The sequence below is a fragment of the Leptonychotes weddellii genome, chromosome 3 (genome assembly GCF_054177405.1).
Source record: "Leptonychotes weddellii isolate Sample4059 chromosome 3, ASM5417740v2, whole genome shotgun sequence".
NCBI classification, from domain to species: domain Eukaryota; kingdom Metazoa; phylum Chordata; class Mammalia; order Carnivora; family Phocidae; genus Leptonychotes; species Leptonychotes weddellii.
Window position 1 is genome coordinate 7,108,056 of NC_138371.1, and position 26,152 is coordinate 7,134,207.

The window sequence follows — 26,152 nt, forward strand, 5'->3', positions numbered from 1 at the left end:
CCCAGGGTCCTGGGATCAAGCCCCACATCGGGCTCCCCCCTGCTTCTCCCGCTCCCACTCCCCCTGCTTGTGTTCCTGCTCTCGTTGTCTCTCTGTCAAATAAATAAATAAAATCTTTAAAAAAAAAAAAAAGATACCACATTTAGCCAAAATACCTAAGTTATAAAGACTTGTAAGACCCTGTTTGGACAAGGATAAAAGTCAGCTAGAATTTTCTTACATTGCTGGTGAAGGCAAAAGTGATACAAACACTTTGGAAAACTGGCAAAATCTACTACTGTTGCTGATCATATGCATACTGTATAAGCCAGCTACTCCTCTCCTAGAAATGAGTGCAGAGTCTGCAAAAAGAAACCTATAAGAATGCGCATTGCAGCTTTGTTAACAAAAGCCCAAAACTGATAACTGACAACCTATATACCCATCAACAGAATAGACAAATATTGCTAGATACATACAATGGAATACTAGTCAGCAATTTAAAAAAAAAGTTACTGCTACATACATCATGGATGAATCTCACAAAAATAATGGATTAAAGAAAAAAGCCAGACTCCTACTATACATACTGTATGATTACATTTAAATGAAATTCACGACAAAACTGATTTATGGTAATAGAAGCCAGAAGAGTGGTTGTCGGGATGGGAGGATGCAGTGCCAATTGGGAAGCGGCATAGGGATGCTGGAAATGTTCTATATCTTGATTTGGGGGGTGGTGACAGAGGTGTATACATATATAAAAACAGTGCCCTTCCTGCATATATCATACCTCATTAACAAAAAAATTTCAAGATAAATTTTTTTAACAGAAAAAAAAAAAAAAACCCACCCATCCTTCAAATTCAAATGCCACCTCCTCCCTCAGTTTTGCCAGCTGGAATTAATCTTTCCATCAGAACCTCTGTGGCATTCAGATGACCTTTCCCTTATGACATTTATTGCAGCTCATCTTGAATCTCAGCAGTCTCCTTTCTTTCCTAACTAGATGGTTATCTTCCTGGTGGCTGTGACAATGCCTTTCACCCTTTACCGGAAACCTGAAAAGGCTCTTTGTTGAATTACAATGGAAGGAAATATTGGGTGGGTGCCTAGATGGGTGAAAGGGGGACGGGAAGAGGAAGGAAGGCCTAGGGAAAGAGATAGATGTCCAAGGAAACCTTAGCTTACACAATTTTACCTAGTTCCTAAAATCACAATAAATGTCATCTTAAGCAACAAACACAGAACAAATCAAACCACTAAGTCCTAAGTCCTTCCTAGACTGAAGATAAACACACATCACACTCCTTCCCTAACAGGAAATCCACCAAATGAATGCTTGCCTAACCTCTGGGTGTTTCAACCTAGATGGGGAAACTTCACCAAGGAGAATAATAATCACATAGCCATGTTGCTAAAAATATCGCCACCTTAGTGTGGTGTAAACAACGCAGACTGCGGGTCAGGAGACTTAGAGCCGAATTCTAACTCTGTCCCAAGTTGCTGTAACCGGTGGACAATCTCTTCACCTCTCTGGGCCTCAGTTCCCTCGTATGTAAAACAAGAGGAGTTGGGTTGGCAAATTCTCTTAATATCCCTTCCGGTATGGATATTCTGAGAATACAATCGATATCTTTCCCAGTCCAACGCAGGAGCACACCAGAAACCCCTGCAAAACAAGTAAAAGGCGCCCCAGACCAACAAACAAGCACGATTTGAAGGAGTCATTTTGTCATATTATCTTCCATGGTTTAATCAGTGTTTTGTTTGTTGTTTGCAGCCTTACCATGATTTGCAGGAGATTTCTGAGTTCCATGTAAACAGACGTTACCCCTCTCTGGGCTGTCATCCTCCTCTGAGAGTTAAGGGAGTCTTCCCGCACAGTTTCAAGTCTCCGAATTCAGAAACCCCAAAGCTGAAGGAGGGTTTATGAATTTGCGCACACTGCGCGGCACACTGGAGTCTAAGTTACAGAAGGACAGGGTGCAGGGAATGCTGGGATTTGTAGTCCCTGGGCCTCTTTGTTGCGTGCTGGGATCTGTGGTTCCCCCGGGCACTCCCCCTGGAATGCTGGGAAACGTAGTCCCTCTCACATCGCACAGTGCAACCCGCCGTCACCTCAGAGCCCTAGTGTGCCCTGCGGAGGGAGCAGGCCCCTCGAGCCTCTGCAGATTTGAAGCCAACCCTCCGCTGGGGCAAACTCTAGGCAACAAGACCTAAAGAAAAATTTGTCCTACGGGACTTCCCGGGGAGGGCCCTTCCCACTGACGCTCGTCGTCCCCCCGGCGAAGCCGCTAAGTGCTTCTATTGGCTGCTCAGGATGCTAATCGGCGAGGCGGGCTTTCCATTGGCTTTGGGGCGGGCGCTCCGAGACAAGGGGGAAGGAGAAGGGATCAGGAGCGGGAGCTGAGGGGAGGGAGAGGCCGGTCCGGGTCTGGCCGCGGCAGCTGCTCGCCCGAGGTCTCCAGGCCGGGCTGCGGCTCCGTCCTCCGTTCCTGGGCACCGTCTGCGAAGCTCCGCCGGGCCAGCGTGGGAGAGCCGCAGGCGGCGACCGCCGCATCATGTCAGCCAAGGACGAGCGGGCCAGGGAGATCCTGAGGGGCTTCAAACTGTATCCGCCCGGCAGCGGGGCGGGGCCGGGAGGACTTGGGAGGCGGCCGCTCGCTGAGGAGACGGGCCGGGGGGCGGGGGCCGGGCCAGGTGGGCAGCGGACGGGAGCTCGGCGGGAGGGGACGGAGGGAACGGCGTCCGGGGCCCCGGCGGGACCGGGCACTGGAGGCGGGGCAAGGGGCGTCCTGAGGGAGGACGGGGACGTTGTCGGGAGCCCCCGGAGCTGGAGGCGGAGGAGCCCCGAACGAAATTGGGCTGGGAGAAGCGCCGGGCGTCGGAAACGGGTATCGGGGAGGCAGGCTTGGGTCCGAGCCTCGGCCCGTACCCAGAGGCCGGGAAGGGGCTGCGGCCCGCAGGGAAGGACCGAGGGGGCGCGGTGAGCTGGCCTCGAAGCGCAGCAGCCTGTTTGGCGGGAAGCCCCCGGGGGAGCAAGAAAAAGTGACTCGGAGCGAGTGACCTTGTGTGGGACAAATGCAAATGCTTGTGCTAAACTCTCCCGGGTTCCCCCATCCCACCCCACCCCCGCCTTGTTTCTACAACTTCTCTGCCTCACTTGTGGCTCCTTCCAGGGCTGGAGCAGAGGAAGGTGGGCGAAGAGAAGCCCGGGATCGACCTCATCTTAACTCTGTCTTGGCCTTTTGAGGCATTGGATGGTGGCTGCTTCTTTCTCAGCTTTTGACTTTTCTGTCCAGCGAAGTGAGGACCCTAAAGTCGTGCGTGAGGTGCCTTGAGGTGTTTTGGTGTTGCACTGGGACTCCTGGCAAAGGTATCTGCTCGCTCGCGTTTGTGTGGTTAACGCGTAGACAAGGTGGAGCTGTCCAGCAATTATTTGATTACGTTGGGGAGACGGTAGGATTTAGCAGGAGAGAGAAATCATTGCCTCGGGCCTGTTGTGCCGCTTGTGCAACCTTCCCTCCTTAAAGTAGTGAGGAAGCCTCGTGTTTTAATGGAGTGTCGATCTGTAACCATAGGATGCGGATGAAAAAATGCAATCCTGGACATTCCAATTTCAGATTTTCCTGCTGACCCTTAATCTCTTTTTACATCCTGTGCGTACAATAGGGAACATTCTCAAATTATTCTCTCAGTGAAATTGTAGTCATCACTTTAGGTCTCCTCCCCTAAAGGAGATTTAGTGAAGCACTTTTCTCTGAGCTGCCTATGTGCTTTCACAATGCGCATTTCACCCCTGCAAATTTTAATGGCTTTGTCACCGTCAGAGACCAAGTTGGTAGTAAATTTTAGAACACAAAATGCAAAAAAGTTACGGGACGCTTTGGATGTACAAATGAAAAGTTTCAAATGGAAGCTGACCTGTTATGCTTTCGGGAAAACGGAAGGCATTATCACCTAGGCATAATGCCATTCCTTATAAACTTTCAGTACTTTTATGTAGTGAAGTTTAGTAACAGCCTCTTTTATAGCTCCATGTGCCTTTTGGTGTTTCTCTTCATAATGGCACTTGTAAGTAAATAGGGATGGCTGAAGTGTTAGAAAAGCTATGACATGGATTTATTTTTCCCTTAATAACTTACATTGTTACTAAACATGTATGCTGTAGACAGTAAAACAGGAGACTGGAGAATTGAGAGATTTCCGAAGCAACGTTTTTGTCTGATTGGATTTAACATACTCCTGAACACAAGAATGAATCTTTTTTTTTTTAAAGATTATATTTATTTATTTGACAGAAACAGAGATAGCAAGAGCAGGAACACAAGCAGGGGGAGTGGGAGAGGGAGAAGCAGGCTTCCCACCAAGCAGGGAGCCCAATGTGGGGCTCAATCCCAGGACCCTGGGATCATGACCTGAGCCGAAGGCAGACGCTTAACGACTGAGCCACCCAGGTGTCCCAAGAATGAATCTTTTTAATGGCTTTCAGACAAAGCCGAAAGGGAAAGTTTAACTTCTTACCTCAGTCTGGGCTCTTGAAGCTGTTAAAAAAGAGGCTAAGGGACAAATGTGGAAAAGAGTAGAAAGAACCTACATCAGCCCACTAGAAGGGCAGGTGAATTAACCAGTTCAGTGATGACGTTAGTGTGTTAAGAAACACACTTTTGGAGAAGGTTTGACCTGAGCTGATTAAATCTCAAGGGAAGCAGCCACATAAAAAAGTTAGCATGAGAGCAAGAGGATGCTCATCCTCTGGTAGCCCTTATTGACATCTGAGGATTAAGAGAGAAAGGGAAAGGAGTTCTAAAATTTGCTATCTTCGGGGAAAAAAACAATGTTTTAGTAAAACAAACTACCTATTGTCCACCTTTTTTATTGGGTAAATTGCTCTCTGAATTTTCATTGTATCTGTTTCTGTTAAGAGTTTTTTCTACCAAAAGAAAGCACCATTATATTCTCCTACCAACAATGTTGACAATGCTCATTTCCACATTGACTGTGTCTGCCTTTTATATTTTTGACAATTTAGACAAGTGACACCTTGTTTTAATTTGTATTTCCCTGGATACTGAGATCCCTGGACAGGTAATGGAGCATAGTGGTTAAGAGCGATTCTGGACTGTAGAGCTATACTATCCGTGTTGGAATCCCAGCCCTGTACTCTTGGTTGTGTGGCCCTGAACAGCTCCTTTAACCTCTGCCTCAATTTCCTCATCTGTAAATGAGGATAAAAGTAGTACTTATCTCATAGGGTTGTTGTGAAGATTGAATGAGTTGATAGCTGAAGCATTTAGAAACTAACACCTGTTGCCTAGTAAACATTATGTAGTAGCTCTTTTTTTTTTTAAGATTTTACTTATTTGTCAGAGAGAGGGAGAGTGCACAAGCAGGGGGAGGGGCAGGCAAAGGGAAAAGCAGACTCAATCCCAGGACCCTGGGATCATGACCTGAGCCAAGGGCAGACACTTAACTGACTGAGCCACCCAGGCGCCCCTGCATTTTGTGTCTTAAAGATTTATTTATTTGAGGGGCGCCTGGGTGGCTCAGTCGTTATGTGTCTGCCTTCGGCTCAGGTCACGATCCCAGGGTCCAGGGATCGAGCCCCGCATTGGGCTCCTTGCTTTGCGGGAAGCCTGCTTCTCCCTCTCCCACTCTCCCTGCTTGTGTTCCCTCTCTCGCTGTGTCTCTCTCTGTCAAATAAATAAATAAAATCTTTAAAAAAAAAAAAAAGATTGATTTATTTGAGTGAGAGAGAGAGTGTGTGTGCGCCATGCACTACACACACTAGCGCAGGCACAATCAAGAAAAATGGCGGAGGGAGAGGGCGAGAATCTCAAGCAGACTCCCGCTGATACGGAGCCCAACTCAGGGCTTGATCTCTCCACCTGGAGATCACGACCTGAACCGAAATCAAAAGTCCGATGCTTAACCAACTGAGCCCCCCAGGCACCCTTGCATTTTTGTGTCATAAGAAGACCTTCCTGACCTGGGGCAAGTCACTCAACTGTCTCTTTCCGTCTGTTTCTTTAATATTCAAACAGATAAAAATCAGAGTATCTACTTAATAGGTTTGCAGTACAGATTAAATTAATTGCTATAACTAAACAAACAAAACAAAACCTTTCTTATCCCAAGATTAAATATTCTGTTTTCATCTCTTTTTAATGTTTAGCTCTTTAATCCACCTGGAATGTTTTTACACAGATGATATGTGGTAGAAATCTAATTTCTTTGCTGTTTTAAAATGGTATTTAATTTTTCTATTACAAACTCCAGCCACCCAGAAATGACCTTTATTGATATTTTAATATAGCCTCCTGATGTAGCTAGTGTAATGTATTTGCTTTTATAAAAATTGAATCATAAGCATTATCTTGTAACTTACTTTTTTCTCTTAATAATAAATTTACCATGTTAATAATTTCCAAAGATTTTTACTTTTAATTGCTTTTCATGACATAAATTTGTCACAGTCCTCTTACACAAGTTTTCTAGTGTAGTCTGTATAATGCACTGTTCTGCCTCTTCAAACTGGTCTTCCTCAGTATAAATACAGTTGACTCTTTTTTTTTTTTTAAGATTTTATTTATTTATTTGTCAGAGAGAGACACAGCGAGAGAGGGAACACAAGCAGGGGGAGTGGCAGAGGGAGAAGCAGGCTTCCCGCCGAGCAGGGAGCCCGATGCGGGGCTCGATCCCAAGGACCCTGGGATCATGACCTGAGCCGAAGGCAGACGCTTAATGACTGAGCCACCCAGGCGCCCCAATACAGTTGACTCTTGAACAACACTGGTTTAAACCATGCGGTCCACTTACACAAGAATTTTTTCAATAACTACAGTATTGTAAATGTATTTTCTCTGTTTTATGATTTCTTAATAACATTTTTTTGTCTAACTTACTTTATTGTAAGAATATGGTATACAATACACAGAACAAATAAAATACATGTTAATTGACTTTATGTTATCAGTAAGGCTTCTAGTCAACAATAGGCTATTAGTAGATAAGTTTTGGAGGAGTCAAAAATTAGACACATTTTCAACTATGAGGATAGTGTGCCCCAACCTGTATATAACTTTATTAAATTAATATCAAGGGGCGCCTGGGTGGCTCAGTTGTTAAGCGTCTGCCTTGGGCTCAGGCCATGATCACAGGGTCCTGGGATAGAGCCCCGCATCAGGTTCCCTGCTCGGCAGGAAGCCTGCTTCTCCCTCCCCACTCCCCCTGTTTGTGTTCCCTCTCTCACTGTGTCTCTCTCTGTCAAATAAATAAAATCTTTAAAAAAATTTAATATCAAGATATTGACAGACTACCATAAGAAAGATTATGCTTTTATAATTTTATTATTTTTATTCTATATGGAATTTGCTTTGGTCTAAGGTATGAAGTAGTAATTTAATTTTTTCTTTGAAGATTAGCTAATTGCCCCTATTTACTTATAATCCAGAAGTTAATATAATATCTACAATATAAATGATTGCCTACAGGGGCACCTGACTGGCTTAGTTGGTGGAACATGCGGCTCTTGATCTTGGGATTGTGAGTTCGAGACCCACGTTGGGTGTAGAGATTACTTAAAAATAAAATCTTTAAGGGGCACCTAGGTGGCTTAGTCGGTTAGGAATCTGACTCTTGATTTTTTGGCTCAGGTCTTGATCTCAGGGTCATGAGATGAAGCCCCGTGTCAGGCTCTGCACTGGGCATGGAGCCTACTTAAGATTCTCCCTCTGCCTTTATCTTCTTCCCCTTTCTCTGCCTTTCTCTCTCTCTTTCTCTCTCTCTCCCCCTCTCTAAAATAAATAAGTAAATAAAGAAATAAGTAAAATCCTTTAAAAATAAAAAAATAAACAACTGCCTACAAATCAATAAAATAAATATTTAGGGTGGCTGGGTGGCTCATTCAGTTAGGTGTCTGCCTTAGGCTCAGGTCATGATCCCAGGGTCCTGTGATCAAGCCCTGTGTCTGACTCCCTGCTCAGTGAAGAGCCTCCTTCTCCCTCTGCCCCAGCCCCCTGCTTGTGTTCTCTCTCACTCTTGCTCGCTCTCACTCTATCTCAAATAAATAAAATCTTTAAAAAAAATAAAATAAATGTTTAACTCAAAATGGGCAAAGGATATGAACAAAGAGTTCACAAAAGAAAACTACAAATAGCCAATGAATAAGAGATGTTCCGCTTTAATAAGTCAACAGACTATCTCTTTTTTCCCAATTAATTGACAAAAATTTAAAAGGTTGACAATAGGGGCTCCTGGCTGGCTCAGTCAGTAAAGCATGCAACTCTTTTTTTTTTTTTTTTTTTAAGATTTTACTTACTTGAGAGAGAGGGTGCACAAGCTGAGCGAGGGACAAAGGGAGAAGGAGGAGCAGACTCCCTGCTGAGCAGATAGCTGGATACGGGCCTTGATCCCAGTATCCTGGGATCACAATCTGAGCTGAAGGCAGATGCAGACGCTTAACAGACTGAGCCACCCAGGCACCTGAGCATGCAACTCTTGATCTTGGGGTTGTGAGTTCCAGCCGCACATGGGGCATGGAGTCTACTATAAATAAATGAATGAATAATCAATCAATCAATAATATTCAGTATTGGCAACTGTTTGGAGGAAAGGGACACTTCACTTGCTGTGTGTGTATAGCTTTTATGGAGAAAGTTTACCTGTAACTGCAGCAGAGCATAGAGCAGTAGTTCAGTGGTTAGGAGTGTGGACTCTAGGGCGACTGGGTGGCTTAGTTGGTTAAGCGACTGCCTTTGGCTCAGGTCATGATCCCAGGGTCCTGGGATGGAGCCCCACATCAGGCTTCCTGCTCAGCGGGGAGCCTGCTTCTCCCTCTGCCTCTGCCGCCACTCCCCCTGCTTGTGCTCTCTCTCTGTCAAATAAATAAAATCTTTAAAAAAAAAAAAGAAAAGGGTGCCTGGGTGGCTCAGTTGGTTAAGCGACTGCCTTTGGCGAATCCCGCATCTGGCTCCCTGCTCAGCGGGAAGTCTGCTTCTCCCTCTGACCCTCCCCTCTCTCATGCTCTCTCTCATCTTCTCTCTCTCTCAAATAAATAAAATCTTAAAAAAAAAGAGTGTGGATTCTAGGTTAAGACACTGCCTCCACCGTTGTTACCTTAGAACATTCAAACTCTAAACCTCAGTATCCATATAATTTCCTCAGAGTGTTGTTAGAATTATATGAGACTGCATATAAAGCAATTAGTATAGGGCCTGGCATGTAGTAAGTAATAAATGTTAACTATATTATTATTTGTTTTATTAAAAATTATTAACATTATAACAGTAACTGGTGTTAATATTGCTGCAAAGCCAGTTTTTTTCTGAGATAAACCAGTGCCTTCTTGCTGTTACTCTTACTGAGAAACTAATATTTCTGTTTTGGCTCCTTGAAGAAATGATTTAATTAGTAAGCATTGATGTATGCCTAGTGTTTATCTTGTTTTCTGGGGACTAATTACATTTCAATTTATGACAGCTTAGCAGAAAAGGAACTAGTTTGACTCAGAAGGTTTCTGAAAATACCTTTCACTTGTGTTCTTGCATTCCATCTCCATAGTTTGGTCCTGGATCCCACATATCCTCTTTCTCATAGTACCTTGACCTTTGACTTTACTTCCAGTCAAAAATAGTTGGCTTTAAATCTTTTATTCATTTAGATTTCCTTATTAAAAATAGTGCACTGTTGAACTTTCATTGAATACCAGTATTCCCTAATAGATGCCTTGGCCAAGTGTTAAAAATGGGTTTGAGGTTTATGATTTTCTAAAATACAGTTTTGTTTATCAACTCAAGCTCTGGGGAAGCAATCAAAACACAGCACTCGTAAAGCCAGTGAACACTGTTGATCACAGATTGTCCAGTCATAAACTTCATGTAGATTGTGACTGGTGTTGTTTCCCAGGATGAGAAGTTGTTATTGTCACCCTGAATGGATTAAATGAAGTGATGTCCTATTGATCATGTGATTTAGGATTTTTAAATGGGTATTCCTGCTTCCACATTTTAGAAAAGAATTTGGAATATAAATAGATACAGTTTTCTTCAGATCTTCTAAATTTCTTTCAGGATTCTGTATATGGTTTATAGTGAAACATTATAGTAACTTCTGGAGAAATGGAACAGAACATGGTAAGACTCCCATGAAAAATTCTGGCTGTATTGTCACTATACTTGATATAGGGCTAGCAGTGGTGCTGAGGTTTGGCAGCTCTGGGTTCCTATTAAGCTTGACCTCACTTTGGCTCATGGCCTCCTTTGTCAGCACTCTGCATCCTCAAGTCCCCATGGTACAGGAGGACCTGACTTCTGAATGTACAGACCTATCCCTATTCCTGAGCTTTAGCATCATAGGAAGGTAGTTCAAAGGCCATCTTGACAAGTAATCTAAAGGTTCCAACCATTGCTTGAATAATTAAAACTCAGATTTTCAAGATTTTAAGAGTACCGTTCTTTTTTTTTTTTTGACGATGAGAATTTTGAAGCTGAGAGGAAAAACAAGTATATTTTCTTACAGTCCAATATCCGTAAAGAAGGTAACAGTCCAACATGTGAGGAACTTGTTTGGTCTACAATGAGGGGATTGCGGCTAAGTGCACCTGGTCCAGAGGAGAGGCACTGGAATCATGTCATACATACAATAGTCCAAGAATGGGAAGGTTTGACCTGAAGATGAAGAATTAAGCAAGGGACATGAGTGTTCTCTTCTAAAGTTTAAAAAACTGTTCTAAAGAGAAAGCATTAAATGTGTTCTTTGTGGCTCTCAGAGAAGGGTAGATGTTATAGGGGACAAAGTTTATTTAGCCCAGTTTCCAACAATTAGAGTTACCTGAAAGGAAAAAAAAAAGCATTTTCCAGAAAGTATTTTAAGCAGCAAATGGTTGTTCCTGTCCATCAAGAGTATTGCGGAGGGAAATTATGTGTGCATCAGATAAGGTGTTAGAGAGATAATCTCCAGAAGGACTCAAATCATTTTCCAACACTGCAATTCTTTGGTTTGGTGACAGTCATTCTTAATTAACAAGGATAGTTTTCAGCAAGTAATTCTATTCAGATATGTGCTACACCTAAAATAGGCAAAACATTTTTTGTAATTTGATATAATTAAAACAAGACATCATTTCCGTTCTGTTTTTCAGACAACTCTTTTCTTGGATACTCAGTATTGATGAAGTATTCTGTTTAGTGCATTGTGGATCCACTGATTCAGAGTCCTGGAGAGCAATTATTGTCTCTGAATTTAGATAAAGTCTAGAGAACTAAATAAATAACTCTAATATAAATAACACTTTAAATATAGCCACAAGGGCGCCTGGGTGGCTCAGTTGGTTAAGCCACTGCCTTCGGCTCAGGTCATGATCCTGGAGTCCCCGGATCGAGTCCCGCATCGGGCTCCCTGCTCAGCAGGGAGTCTGCTTCTCCCTCTGACCCTCCCCCTTCTCATGCTCTCTCTCTCTATCTCATTCTCTCTCTCAAATAAATAAATGAAATCTTTAAAAAATAAATAAATAAATAAATATAGCCACAAGAAGAAAGGGGGTGGCCTAATATCTGACATTCCTATAGTCTTTTTCAGTTTTTCAAAGCACTTTGATATATTATTACATTATCACAACAACTCTATATATTACTATCCTCACTTTATAAATGGGAAATTAAGGATTGAGAGGTTATCCCTGAGATAAAGGCAGAACCTTAAGGTTCTGACTACAGGAATGTCTTCTTGTGGCTATATTTAACGTGTTACAAAATGATAAACCGGTTTTCCTATCCAAAGAAGTTTTATTGTATAAGGGAGAGAGAAAGGGACCATAACAATCAGAACACACTGTGTTAAGTGCCTAAGTAGCATAAAGTGCTGTGGCATCTCAGAGGAAGATTGACTACTGCTGGAGGTGTTGTGGAAGACTTCAGAATTGTCATTGGAATAGGATCTTGAGAGATGAGTAGGTGTTGAGCAGCTTAATTTTTAAGATCCTGGAGAGTAACAGAGGAAGGAAAATGACATGAAACATGCAGGAAGAGAGTGCTTTGGAGGGGATTTGAGATCAAGAATGAGGAATGAAGGTCAAAAACAAGTCCTTGGAATTGCTGGAAATTGAATTCATTCACTGAATATTTGAGACTACTGAGAGTCCCATGATACCTTATAGGTCACTGGTGATCTTTTTGAGAGTAGTTGATACTTGAGGAAACAATTTAAGTATAATCTGCCAGGATTTGAAAATGGATAATAGATGTGGAAATTAAGTCCCCTTACTTTTTTTTTTTTTTAAGATTTTTTATTTATTTGTTTGACAGAGACAGATACAGCGAAAGAGGGAACACAAGCAGGGGAAGTGGGAGAGGGAGAAGCAGGCTTCCCGCTGAGCAGAGAGCCCGATGGGGGGCTCAATCCCAGGACCCTGGGATCATGACCTGAGCCGAAGGCAAATGCTTAACCGACTGAGCCACCCAGGTGTCCCAAGCAGGTAGATCTTTATTAAAGAATGGAAATCGGGGTGCCTGGGTGGCTCAGTCATTAAGCATCTGCCTTCGGCTCAGGTCATGGTCCCAGGGTCCTGGGATCGAGCCCCGCATCGGGCTCCCTGCTCAGCGGGAAGCCTGCTTCTCCCTCTCCCACTCCCCCTGCTTGTGTTCACTCTCTTGCTGTGCCTCTCCCTGTCAAATAAATAAATAAAATCTTTAAAAAAAAAAAAAAGAATGGAAATCAGCTGGGGTTTCTAGCTGGCTCAGTCAGTGGAGTGTGCAACTCTTAATCTTGGGGTCATGAGTTTGAGCCCCACATTGGGCGTAGAGATTACTTAATTTAAAAAAAAAAAAGAAGAATGGAAATCACTTATTTAAGCTGTCTGACTTTGTGCAACTTGCTTAACATCTGTAAAACAAGGAAAATGCTTGCTTTGTTTAACAGATGTTCTGAAATGTGAGTGAAATAGTATATGCCAACTCACTTTAAAAACCATAGCTCGGGAATCATGACCTTGTGGAAAGTATTTTCCATTAAGTAAGCTTTGCTTGAGGAATCATATGAAACTCAATCATCTTCAAAATCTATTACATTAAGAAACTTTTAAAATCGCTCAATGTCTTCATATTTACTTAAATAGCTATGTTTAAACATAATATTTCTTGATATTTACCATTTTAAATTCAAATATAATATTTCTATCCTAAAAAATAAATAAATAAATAATAAAAAAATAAAAACCATAGCTCTACAGGGGCACCTGGGTGGCTCAGTCAGTTGGGTGTCTGCCTTCGGCTACAGTCATGATCCCAGGGTTCCAGGATCAAGCCCCACTTTGGGCTTCCTGCTCAGCGGGGAGTCTGCTGCTGCTTCTGCCTCTCCCCCTTCTTGTGCGCTCCCTCGCTCGCTTACTCACTGTCTCTCAAATAAATAAAATCTTTAAACAACGACAAAAAAACCAGTAGCTCTGCAAATTCATTGTGCTTACTATAGCATTGTTTCAATTATTTATCTTTGTTTTAAAGTTCAGGGTTGCTTTCTCTTTTGCAAATCTGTAGGTTTCATGTTTCAGGGTATTGATAAAACCAGAGTCTTAGTGATTCTTTTTTACTCCAGCTAAGACATCTGAAGCCTTTTTTCACAATTCTGGGAAGTAGTGACTGTTGGAGTGATAGCAAAGGAAGCCCTCTACATGGCATATATATCCCACTTGAAAACCAAAATCGGGGTGCCTGGGTGGCTCAGTCATTAGGCATCTGCTTTCGGCTCAGGTCATGATCCCGGGGTCCTGGGATCGAGCCCCATATCGGGCCCCCTGCTCAGCGGGAAGCCTGCTTCTCCCTCTCTCACTCCCCCTGCTTGTGTTCCTTCTCTCGGTATGTCTCTGTCTGTCAAATAAATAAATAAAATGTTTTAAAAAAAAGAAAAGAAAACCAAAACCTTCTTCGGCTTTGTTTTTCTTTTTTTAAGAAGGTTCTAACTTGAGGAAGTTGATTTCCCTCTCAATACTGTAGCATTTTTCTGACCAGTTTCAGACACATAACTGAAGTAGAGTAATGGACCTGTGAGGGAAAAAAAGGTTTCATTTGACTTTGCTAGTGAGAAGAGTGTGTTATGTTTCAGACAGTGATCTTCTTCTCATTACTAAATTACTTGCCTCCACTGTTTCCCAGGCCAGTTTGAATTTTGATTGTATGCTTTCCAAGCACAGTGCCTTCGCCAGGGCCAGAGTATTATTTCACAGGGATATCACCAGTGATTACAGTGCTGCATATTATGTTTCAAGGATACTGAAACCTCAGTTTCTCAGGGATCCATTTATATTTTCTCACCTCGTCCCCCATAAATAGGAAAAATACCACAGGGAAAATCACTGGGGGGTTATTGGGTAGAGAAAGATGTGTAAACGTCCGTGAATTAGAATTGGTTCTCACGAATGTGAGGATACATACAGGATGCTCTGTATGACCAATGCTAGTTCAGAAAAAGCCTAGAAGGAGAATGAAGTGATATTTAATAATTAATGAAGATTTTGGGGCGCCTGGCTGGCTCAGTCGGTAGAGCACATGACTCTGGATCTCAGGGTTGTGAGTTCAAGCCCCATGTTGGGGGTAGAGATTACTTTAAAAATAAATTAATAAAAATTTTTAAAAAATAATGAAGGTAGGAGTAAGAAAAGGAAATGAGTTCAGAAAGTGAGCAAGGAGGAGAGAGTTTGAGAGGGGAGGGATCGTAAAGGCAGAGTGTTAAAAGAGAGCAAGAAGAAGAAAAAGAAAAGGCCACAACCCAAAACTGGGAAAGCAAAGCAAAGAAAGGCATTCCTTTAAAAAAAAAAGGAAAGAAAGGCAATCCTATGATGAAAATGCGTAGGATACCGCCAAATAGAGACTCCCTTTGTTTATTGCTGGTCATTACAGCTGCTTCCAATCCAGAGGGAATGAGAGAAGAGAGAGGTTTTTCTTCATGCCTGTGACCTTGGTGTTGAAGCTTTGCCTCATATTGCTCTGGTCTGCCATGGTAGACATTAGCATACATCAGTATGTGCTGAGTCAGCCACTTTGCCTGGAAATTCTACTTACCTTGAAATTCCTCAAACTATAGGTCATGAACCGCATGCCCATATATAATTTACAGGTACTCTGCCAAGTCATGAATTCAACTTAATATAGAACGGGCCTTTAAATTCTAATGTGTTTTTTTGTTGTTGTTTTTTGGTTTTTTGTGTTTTTTTTTTAAAGATTTTTTTTATTTATTTGTCAGAGAGAGAGACAGAGCACAAGCAGGGGGAGAGGCAGAGGCAGAGGGAGAAGCAGGCTCCCCGCTGAGCAAGGAGCCCGATGTGGGACTCGATCCCAGGACCCCGGGACCATGACTTGAGCCGAAGGCAGCCGCTTAACTGACTGAGCCACCCAGGCATCCATCTAATGTGTTTTTTACTTGCAATTTGGCCGACTGACTTAGCTGTTCTCCTTAGGGAGAATGGGGATTTTTGGTTGGTTGGTTTGCAGCTTCTTTTTGCTGAGCTCCAGTTCTAAGTTGCCCTTGCCACAGCCTTCTGAATCCTCAATGAGCACTTCTCCATGTTTGGCTCCTGGACACTCTTCAGTGGGCCTTGCTTTCTGGTTGCTCAGCCTGAGAGGGAGAATTCTAGTCAACCCGTCTGACTTGCTCTCTAATACTCATTGTGGTTCAACACACATTTGAGTGTCAGTTATGTGCAGAGCACTGAAAAAGGATAAATAATATTGTGCCAATGGAATTTGACTTGGAAATTTGACTTACATTCTGATAAGTACTTCAGTGTAAACCAGTCTACAGGTACGCTGAGGAGGGATCAGACAGCTTTGCCTCAGGGTGTATCAGAGACCACAATTAAGAGAGGAGGTTGACATAGCACTGTGGCTTTAAGGAGCATCCTTGAAGTAGGATGCATATTCTAGGCAGAGTAGATCGGAGCGTGCTAACCACTGAAGCACAAGAATGTATGGTCTTTGGGAAATGCAGTAACTAAACATGGCTGGAAGATAAGGTGCATCTAGGGGCTGGAGTGGGAGGTGATTCTGAAGAATGGAATGGATGGCAGAGACTAGACTCCATGTCTTTCTTCCTCCAACAAACCTTAATTTACCCTCTTGACTTCATTACCCCAGGCTTATAGCACTTGATTATACCTGCTGCCCTTCAGGTTGCCTTTTGAGTTGCCGTTCTTTATCAAATTGTCCTTTCTACTTGCTTGACATTACCTTCCTATCTCACCCTTCTCTGGTCTTCTTTTAATCTATTATTAACTCATGACCGCCCCTTTTTTTTAAATCAGCATGCCCCAAACCTGTTTACAAAGCTTGAACTTTTTATGTCCCTCAGAAATGTGTATGTCTGAAAATGGAAGGACTTTTTTATTAGACATTTGCATAGGATTATACTGAGACCATACTAAGACTAGAGGTCTTATCTTTCAATCTAGAAGAGTGCTCCTTGAACTGTCACTGGTAAAGATCCAGGTTTTTACTTCTAATCCTTCACAGACCAGTATTTTCACAAAATAAAATGAGTTAATAAAAAATAATAAATATGAGTTACTAGAAAAATGACATATGAAATAAAAGCCAAAAAGTTTTATTAGAATCCACAAATTACTCTGCTTAATTGCTATTAAAGTTTTTAAACACTTACCTTGTCACAAACTGGCCCCAGTGGTCAATGGATCACATTTTTGGCAGCACAGCTATAGAATCCTCAATACATCTTGTGCCTGATACACAGTAGAACTTCAGTGAATGAGATGGTTAGCGTGATTATACCAGAGAAAGGGAAAAATAACAGTGGCAGCTCTCTTTGGAGGCTTGGGGGTAAATGATAAAGGGAGAGAGTACTACAATAATATTACCCCCGCCCCCCATAAAACAGACTTTTTCTCATCACTCTCTCTGAACATCACTCCTTTGGCTCTGTAGTGAGCCAGATATATATATTAATAAATCATTTGTGTAGATTTCTGAGAAATGATAGTTCTGATTTTGCCGATTATGCAAAAGTTACTCAATGTCTGCAGAAAGATGTGAACCCATGTCTCTGAGCTAGCTTTCATGAGCAGATCTACAGTTTGCCTAGGATTGATTTCAAATCATAACCCCTGCTCTTCAAATCAAAGCATTTCTCCATGTCATAATATGGACCATACTGCCAAATGTCCCCTGCCTGAGATTTTCTTGTTTCCTTTGGTATCTTCTGAATAGGGTAAGAAGTCTTTTTATCAAAAACTTTATAACAAACAAATCAGCCTTCTATGTCAATGGACATAATTTTAGATTGCTTACAACACTGCAAATTTTCAGTTCTTCAAAGCAAATTGTAAGGTCTGGAATCCCCTTCAAACAAGTATCATTCAGAAGATAGAAAAGCAGGTCTACTTTTTAATATTCAGACACATAGCTGCAATCAAAGAATATCATTATTTTGAAATATTTAAACTCAAATAGTATTTGAATGTAACTTATAATAGGGAAGTTTTCTTATCATAAATACAATTGTGTTTCCCTTGTGGATCAGTATAGCATCAGTAACTTAGTACATCATCCTCATTCTCTGCTAACCATACTCCAGGAGAACATTGTTAGAAGGCCAAAAAGACCACTTCCATGGCATATTTGGGGATCTGGCTGCCTTTTTCACCCTCATGAGTTCCCTCAGCTCTTCTAGCTCTGGAGACCTGTTCTCACAAAGAACCCCAGACCTTGCAGCTGCCTGAAGCCACTCTTTCTAAGAGTACGTAGTGTGGACAGATCTCTGTCTGAACACTAGCTATGTTATTTACTAGCTGTGGGTTGCTGAGAAAGCTATTTAACTTCTGAGAGCACCACTATTTAATGTGGGTGTCAGTATTAAAGGAGATAAGATTGAAAAATTAAAATGAGCTCTTTCTACAGTGCTTGGTATATAAATTGAATGTAGGTACTCAAATAGCAGTTATTTTAACCTGCCTCTTTCTTTGAGGACTAGCTTTAAGCAGTGAATGTAGCCAGCTGCCAGATAAGGCCGGAAATACTGTTTACCTTTTCCCTGGCCTTACACTGTCAGCAATTACTAAGTTAAACAAGACTGTTAGGAAGCTAGCTCTGAGAAATGCAAAAGATTACTTTGTCTGCATTAGTAATGAACCACTGATTAAGAATTATTGACCTTTGGGCACTGGCTGGCTCAGTTAGAAGAGCACGTGACTCTTGATCTCCGGGTGGTGAGTTTGAGCCCTGTGTTGGGTGTAGAGATTACTTAAATTAATAAAACTTAAAAAAAAAAGAAAGAATGAATTATTGACCTTTTTGGCCATTGTTAGACTAATGCAGTGAGGTTTCCCGTAGCCTTTGGAGACTTTGTAGAAACTCAGAAGAGAGACCAGAACCTCAGTCTTAGACTGATCTGTTTTCCCAATCTTGACTAGACTAGATTGTCCGGCCACACACCTTAGCATTTGAATGTGGAAAAGACCAACCCTCAACTGCTACTAGTTCTGTTACCTGGACATTGTTGTGGCTCTATCAATTTTATATAGTTTGATGTGGTTCAATAATTTCTGGAAAGCTAGAAAATAGTGTCTCTAGTCATACAATGTGTCCTTTTTGTAAATATTATCTTTTACCCATCAAGGATATATAAAAGATCAAGAATCAGGGACCCCAAAAGTAGATGAATTATGACCTGTGGAACATGCTAACAGCATAATCTGAGCTGGCATTGTATGGCACCAAAGACATCTATATTCTGCAGTGTTTGGAAGTGGCTTTCTAGCCTCTTGTCCTGGAAGGACTGCTTGTCCTGTACCATGAGCTTAAGGATCATGACTTACTCATCTTCTGTCTCCCTGTCCTGAGTATAGTCTCTCCCTGGTACAAACTGGGCATGCAGGATAGCTGACTGTGTCATATAAATGTTAAGAGTATGAACATTAAATCAGGCAGTCAAGGTACTTGCCATCCCTAAACCAGATTCCTCATTCATGTAAGAACTCTAATAACAGCGCCTATTTCATAGCATTGTGAGGATTAATTTAGATATGGATAAAGCTCTTAGCCTAATATCTGGCATTCAGTACATGTTAGCCATTGTCGTTCTATAGTAAGTGCTAAATGTAAAGATCAGTGGTACTGTTGTGATTGCCTGTGTTTCTGCCAAAGATCCATACACTCAAGAGATGCGTAACATGTATTATCTGACAACAGAATCCTTTCCATTTCTTGGCAAAATCTTCCCCTCTAGTTTCTTCTGTTCATTTAAACAGAAATTTACTTAGAAATGGCCCATTTGAGGGGCGCCTGGGTGGCTCAGTCAGTTCAGTGTCTGACTTCAGCTCAGGTCATGATCCCAGGGTCCTAGGATCGAGTCCCATGTCAGGCTCCCTGCTCAGCTGGGAGCCTGCTTCTCCCACTGCCTGCCACTCCCCCTGCTTGTGTGCGCGCTCGCTCGCTCTCTCTTTCTGTCAAATAAATAAATAATATCTTTAAAAAAAAAAGAAATGGCCCATTTGATAAGGAATGCCTGATAAAGTGTACCAGCTGATGCATAAAATTGCTCCAGATAATTTTATAATGAAAGTCTTCATATTTTATTGTTTTTAGAAATTATTTTGGAAGAATAACAGTATGGTAGTGACATGAATATTTTTATATTAAGTATTTACTTTGTCATTCTAAAAAATATACTAAACATTTCTAATTTCCGTGGGAAGATCCTAGGGTGAAAAAGTTTTTCCCTTTTTTTTTTTTTTTTAATAGCTCTAGTGAAGTTTAGAGATTTGAAGAAGGGTGTTCCCAAGAAGCTGCAAAGAGACCCCATGTTTAAGCTTCTTAATGTTCCTTCTACAGACAAAGAGAAACATTTGGGCACATAGTCCACTGTTTGTTGTTGTTTCCTAAAGCACTGCCAAGGGAGACCTAATACTCTTGGGGTCTCTTCTTAGGTCCCCAGGAGGGAGTTGATGGAAGATGGTTATTAATCTACACCAACCTCAGTTTATTAGCTGTATTGGTTCCCAAACATGTTTTTGGCAGAGAAATAAACTCTGCAGCTCTCCTTATAGTGTTTCTCTAGCCCTTTCCAGCACTGCAACCAAGGGTTTTATTTTTTCCATAGGAATTTTATAGACATTTGATCTTTTTTTCTCACTGCTCACCTCTCTTCATCCCCCTGCTTGCTTGCACTCCTTTGTGCACACAAAATAGATAAGCTTCAGTGATTGTTTTTCCTCTGAAAAATGTGTTATTCCAAACTTTCTTTCAGTTCTCTAAAATCTTATTTCCTAGAAACATCTTTTAGCAACCAATGTCAATTCTTTGTTCATCTACTGTAGATCACCATTCCCTGTCTTGTATAGAATATGGGCTTCAATGTTTGTAAGTTGTGCTTTCCATTCTTAAAAGTGTTTTCTTTCCCAGAACCCTGAAGTTCAAAGTATGGTCCCTGGGCCAGTAGTCTTGGCATCACCTGGGGAGCTGGTTAGAAATGCAGAATCTCAGGTCCTACCCCAGACCTACTGAACTGGAATGTATATTTTAACAAGATCCCCAGGGGATATATATGCACATGAGATTTTAAGAAAGCACTACTATCAGTCATGATTTGTTCAAAGCGGGAAAAAACTCTGTCATGTAGTAGTTCTCAACCCTGGCTGTTCGGTGGAATCAGCTGAAGAACTTTGAAAAATGCCAACACCTGGACTCCCCATCTCCAGAAATTCTGATTTAATTGCTCTGGGGGTGGTCCCAGCACTGGGAGTTTTAAATGTTCCCCAGGTCGATTCTAATATGCATCCCAGGTTGAGAACTACTGTTGTTCATGAATCTTACAATTTTTCCTAGTTTTTTAGAATAGCATGTATATGTAAATCAGTGCAAGACTAATGACTAAAAACTATGGTTTTTATAATACATTTATTGGGAGGAAGTATATATGCCTAGAAAAAAATTGGAAATACATACACCAAAATATTAAGCAGTAATCTGTGGGTTATAGGGTATATAGCTCTTTCTTATTTTTTATCTTCTGTTTTTCAAACTTTCTGTAATGGCCATGAGTTCTTTTAGTAAAGAATCCTCATATGTGTATATATACTTTTTAATAAATATAATCATACTGTATATGTTTTGTAAACTGCTTTTTAATTTTTAAAAATTTTATACTGCTTTTCACATGTCATTATATAAGTATATTACAAATATTTTCTCATACCTTTAAATACCATTTACATAGGCTTTTATATTGTTTAAAGTGAATCCTGACCCAAGATAATGGACTTTTGCCTTAAAAGATATGTTTACAGGGGCACCTGGGTGGCTCAGTCGGTTAAGTCCCTGCCTCCAGCTCAGGTCATGATCTGAGGGTCCTGGGATAGAGCCCCGCATTGGGCTCCCTGCTCAGCGGGGAGTCTGCTTCTCCCTCTCCTTCTGCCCCCCACCAGCCGGTTCGTGCTTTCTCTCTCACTGTGTCTCTCTCAAATGAATAAATAAAATCTTTAAAAAAAATATGTTTACATACCGACTGTTGTCTTGAGAGACTAACTGTTTAACTCTTGCAAACCTTCAGTGTTTGGATGCTTTCCTTATCCCCAGAAGGGGAGGTGTTTACATGGAGGGGTCAAACTGCAGTTAGGTCAGACCTTCCCAGGAGCTTTTGCAGCTATTGTCAGTTGAGGACCAGCATTTTCTTGAGTTCTTAAACCTAATGCATAGAACTTGACTTCATTCTCACAGAATATGCTGCACCCTAGGGAATTATTTTTATTTTTGAGAGAGCACGTTGAGTGGGGCAGAGTGGATGGAGAGAGAGAATCTTAAGCAGGCTCCATGCCCAGGGTGGAGTCCAATGCAGAGCTCGATCACACAACTCTGAGATCATGACCTGAGTCGAAATCAAGAAGGACACTTAACCGACTGAGCCACCCAGGCGCACCCCCCAACCAGGGAATTCTTAATGATGTTTCGATTGTAACATATGTGTCCTGTTGGAGGGAATTATATTTCTTTTTTTTTTTAAGATTTTATTTATTTATTTGACAGAGAGAGACACAGCGAGAGAGGGAACACAAGCAGGGAGAGTGGGAGAGGGAGAAGCAGGCTTCCCGCCAAACAGGGAGCCCAATGCGGGGCTCAATCCCAGGACCCTGGGATTGTGACCTGAGCCGAGGTCAGACGCTTAACAACTGAGCCACCCAGGCGCCCCAGAGGGAATTATATTTCTAAACTTCCTCTTCAAATCCTTTAGTTGGAATTGTGCTTCAAGGCAATTAATATCCCTTACAGTTTGAATTTCCTCTTCATTAATATGTACACTGTGATATGGAAAGCTGGAAAATTCCTAGAGCAACATCTTGAAACCTCAGTGGTGTGGAGTTGTCCAAGCTATGTTGTAATCAAAGAAAAGCCAAGTACATCCTCTTGCCCAAACCTTGAGAATAAAAACCGGCTTTACGACTTCAAAACAGTGATCTGCCTCTAAAACTGTTCTGCCTTAACCCAGTCAAGATGCATTAGATGAGAAGAGAATAATTTTGCTAATGCTCTCTGCAAGAAAGGAGACACAGTCTGCAGTTGGGGAAACTCTCATAGATGCACAGTAGCTTGCTTTGCGGGAGAAAAGCTCTTATTGCCATCTTCTCTACCAGAATCTATATATAAAAGGTTCAGAAATGTGCAGTTTTTAGTTTCAGAGAAACAGGCTTAATATTTTATTCACAGAATTGAAGTTCTGGCTAGCAGAGCTTTTGAACTTAGCATTTCTTCTGAAGAGAAGGATTTGTAAGCACTTCACAATGTAAAGACTTCAGGAGCTATACCTGTTGCCTAAGGTCGTGACACTCTGTGTTCTTTTTTTTTTTTTTAAAGATTTTATTTATTTATATGACAGAGAGAGACATAGCGAGAGAGGGAACACAAGCAGGGGGAGTGGCAGAGGGAGAAGCAGGCTTCCCGCTGAGCAGGGAGCCCGATGTGGGACTCGATCCCAGGACCCTGGGATCATGACCTGAGCCGAAGGCAGATGCTTAACGACTGAGCCACCCAGGCGCCCCCTGTGTGTTCTTTAAAGTACTTAGTGTTTGGTCTGAGTTTTCCCCTTAACCTGAGATGGTGGCACACTATCAACCTTGGCTATCTTCTCTGAATATGCAAATCAGGAAGAGACAAGACACCTGGGTATAGCACAGTTCTGAAAGGTGATAAAGGATAGTGAGTGGGTATTCAGCTTTGGAAGCATGTTTTAGACACTGATATTTATCTTATCTCATAAGACCTGATCACAAGTAAGTTGAAGATGGTACTTTGTACAAGCCTCCATTATAGATAGTCCTTCTCACATTGCATTGCAATTATTCTTTTACCTGGTGGTTTTCCCTACCTGAAGGAGAGCTCCAGGGAACATATACAGGGATTATGTTTTATTAATCATAGTATATCCTAGCCCTGAGCCTAACACTCATAAATCTTCAGTAAATGTCAGACAGATGAAATGTCCGATTCAGTCTTGTTATAATCCAAAACTCTTCGGTCGTATTCAAATACGGGTTGACTTTTTTTCTTCTTTTTTTACCAGTTATAACTTGATCGTTACTTATGCCAGTAAGTGATTAACAACTATAAAGTAGATGACTATTCTGGACACTCTGGAGGGAAAATAGAGGAAAAATAACTATGAAACCTTTTATCTAAAATTATATCAGTATTGGGGATTTGGGGGCTGCTTGGCTGGCTCAATCAGTAAAGCGTACAACTCTTGTCTCGGGTTGTGGGTTTAAGCCCCATGTAGGGTGTAGAGATTACTTAAAAATAAAATCTCGGGGCACCTGGGTGGCTCAGTTGGTTAAGTGTCTACCTTCGGCTCAGGTCATGATCTTGGGGTCCTGGGATCAAGCCCCACCTCGGGCTCCTTGCTCAGCAGATAGTCTGCTCCTCCCTCTCTGTCTGCCCCTCTCCCCCTCTCATGCTCTCTCTCTCTCAAATAAATAAAATCTTTAAAAAAAATTTTAAAAATAGGGGCACCTGGTTGGCTCAGTCAGTTAAGCGTCTGCCCTCAGCTCAGGTCATGGTCCTGGGATCGAGTCCCACATTGGGCTCCTGGATCAGCAGGGGAGCCTGCTTCTCCCTCTCCCTCTGCCTTTCCCCCCTGCTTGTGCTCTCTCTCTTGCTCTCTTTCTCAAATAAATACATAAAATCTTTTTTAAAAAAAATTTTTTAAATAAAATATTTTTTTAAAAAATGGGGGATTCGAGGGCGCCTGGGTGGCTCAGTTGTTAAGCGTCTGCCTTCGGCTCAGGTCATGATCCCAGGGTCCTGGGATCGAGTCCCACATCGGGCTCCCTGCTCGGCAGGAAGCCTGCTTCTCCCTCTGCCACTCCCCCTGCTTGTGTTCCTGCTCTCGCTGTCTCTCTCTCTGTCAAATAAATAAAATCTTAAAAAAAAAAAAATGGGGGATTCGATTTTTTAGACCACATTTGTGTTCAGAATGAACATGTTATGGAGGACATGTATATATTTCAGTTCATCATGCGGCTTTAACTTTTTTTTTTTTTTAAGAGAGGAAGGAAGGGAGGGGGCAGTGAGAGAGGGAAAATCTCAAACAGGCTCCATGCCCAGCGCAGAGCCTGACATGGGGCTCAATCTCACAACCCTGAGATCATGACCTGAGCCGGAAGAAATCAAGAGTTAGACACTTAACCGACTGAGCCACCCAGGTGCCCCATGGTGCTTTAACCCTTAAATAAGATTTGAAAACACAAATTAAAAAAATATATATTTCTCTGGCCACTGATGTTAATATATTAAGTAAATTAGGGGCACCTGGGTGGCTCAGTCGCTTAAGCATCTGCCTTCGGTTCAGGTCATGATCCCAGCGTTCTGGGATCGAGCCCCGAATCGGGCTCCTTGCTCAGCGGGGAGCCTTCTTCTCCCTCTCCCTCTGCCTGCCTGCCTGCCTATTTATGATCTCTGTCTCTCTCTCTGTCAAGTAAATAAAATCTTTAAAATATATATATATATATATAAAGTAAATTGAATGGGTGAGACACATGTTTGATTTTTGGGTGTCTAGCAAAGTTATGCCTGAAACCATTATTTTGACTCCTTAAGCATTATATCTGCGGTAGTCAGCTTGGAATTTGTTCATCCTAACAGTTTTTTTGCTTTTTTTTTTAAGAAATGAAATCTATGAGGGGCGCCTGGGTGGCTCAGTCGTTAAGCGTCTGCCTTCGGCTCGGGTCATGATCCCAGGGTCCTGGGATCGAGCCCCACATCGGGCTCCCTGCTCTGCGGGAAGCCTGCTTCTCTCTCTCCCACTCCCCCGCTTGTGTTCCCTCTCTCGCTATGTCTCTCTCTGTCAAATAAATAAATAAAATCTTTAAAAAAAAAAAAAAGAAATCTATGATTGAGATTAGTGTATAATATGTATTATACTGTATGTTAAACTGTGTCTCAGTATATACCAAATTACTATTTAAAATGAGTTCTAAATACTATATGTAAGAGAAGATTCACCAAGAAAAAACCATAGTAAAAAAAAGGAATATTCTATGCAAAAGAGCAATTTCTTTATAAAGCTTAGAAGGTGGCTTATTAGTATAGGTAAGACCTGGGTTCTAGTGTATTTCCACCTCTCACTAGCTATGAGGCTTTAAGTCTGTTAATGCCTCTTAGGCTGTTTTTTAATCTTTAAAATGGGAATGACAATCTGCTTCGAGAGGGTCGTCTGAGATAATATGTGTAAAAGTGATTTATAAAGTTTTAAGGTGCTGTGCAAATGAATGATGGATTTCACTGATGGCCTTAGGTTTGATAGCCCAATTCTGTGTTTTTTTATTATTGCATAATAAATCATAGTAAGCTTATTAGAGCAATGACTTGGAAAACATGAGGGTGGCAGGTTTACTTGGGCATAAGAAATAACTACTATTAAGCTTTTCATATATATCTAGAGTCTATGTGCAGACCAGACTTTTTTTTTTTGTAATTTGTACAATAATACTACAAAGAAAGGTGGAACAGGTTATGTTGGACTCTCTATAGTTTTTCTTTTAATATTTTTCCAGTTTTATCGTAATTGACATGTAATATGCTTTTGCTTTTGCTTTTTTTTTTTTTCAGAATAGATCCAGACCAAGAATATATTTCCTCTTTGTGCTAGATCCTTCCCATTCCTACAGATCCCTTTTTCACATGCT

General features: G+C 41.6%; 2 protein-coding genes across 4 annotated transcripts in view; one reads left to right on the plus strand and one right to left on the minus strand.

Moving 5' to 3' along the window:
- Window positions 1-1,979, minus strand: part of COPS7B (COP9 signalosome subunit 7B) — a 25,584-nt gene extending 23,605 nt beyond the window's left edge. The window contains exon 1 of the mRNA XM_081813397.1: window positions 1,769-1,979. The gene's annotated coding sequence lies outside the window, so the exon portion shown is untranslated. The remainder of the gene's footprint in view (window positions 1-1,768) is intronic.
- Window positions 1,980-2,351: 372 nt separating this feature from the next.
- Window positions 2,352-26,152, plus strand: part of PDE6D (phosphodiesterase 6D) — a 51,860-nt gene continuing 28,059 nt past the window's right edge. The window contains exon 1 of one of the 3 annotated variants that reach the window (XM_081813399.1): window positions 2,352-2,593. In XM_081813399.1, coding sequence (XP_081669525.1) covers window positions 2,544-2,593 — 50 coding nt within the window. In that variant the 5' untranslated portion in view covers window positions 2,352-2,543. Of the gene's footprint in view, window positions 2,594-2,823; window positions 3,359-26,152 lie in introns of those variants that run through there. The other 2 variants (XM_006734251.3, XM_031029171.2) reach the window with 2 other exon arrangements.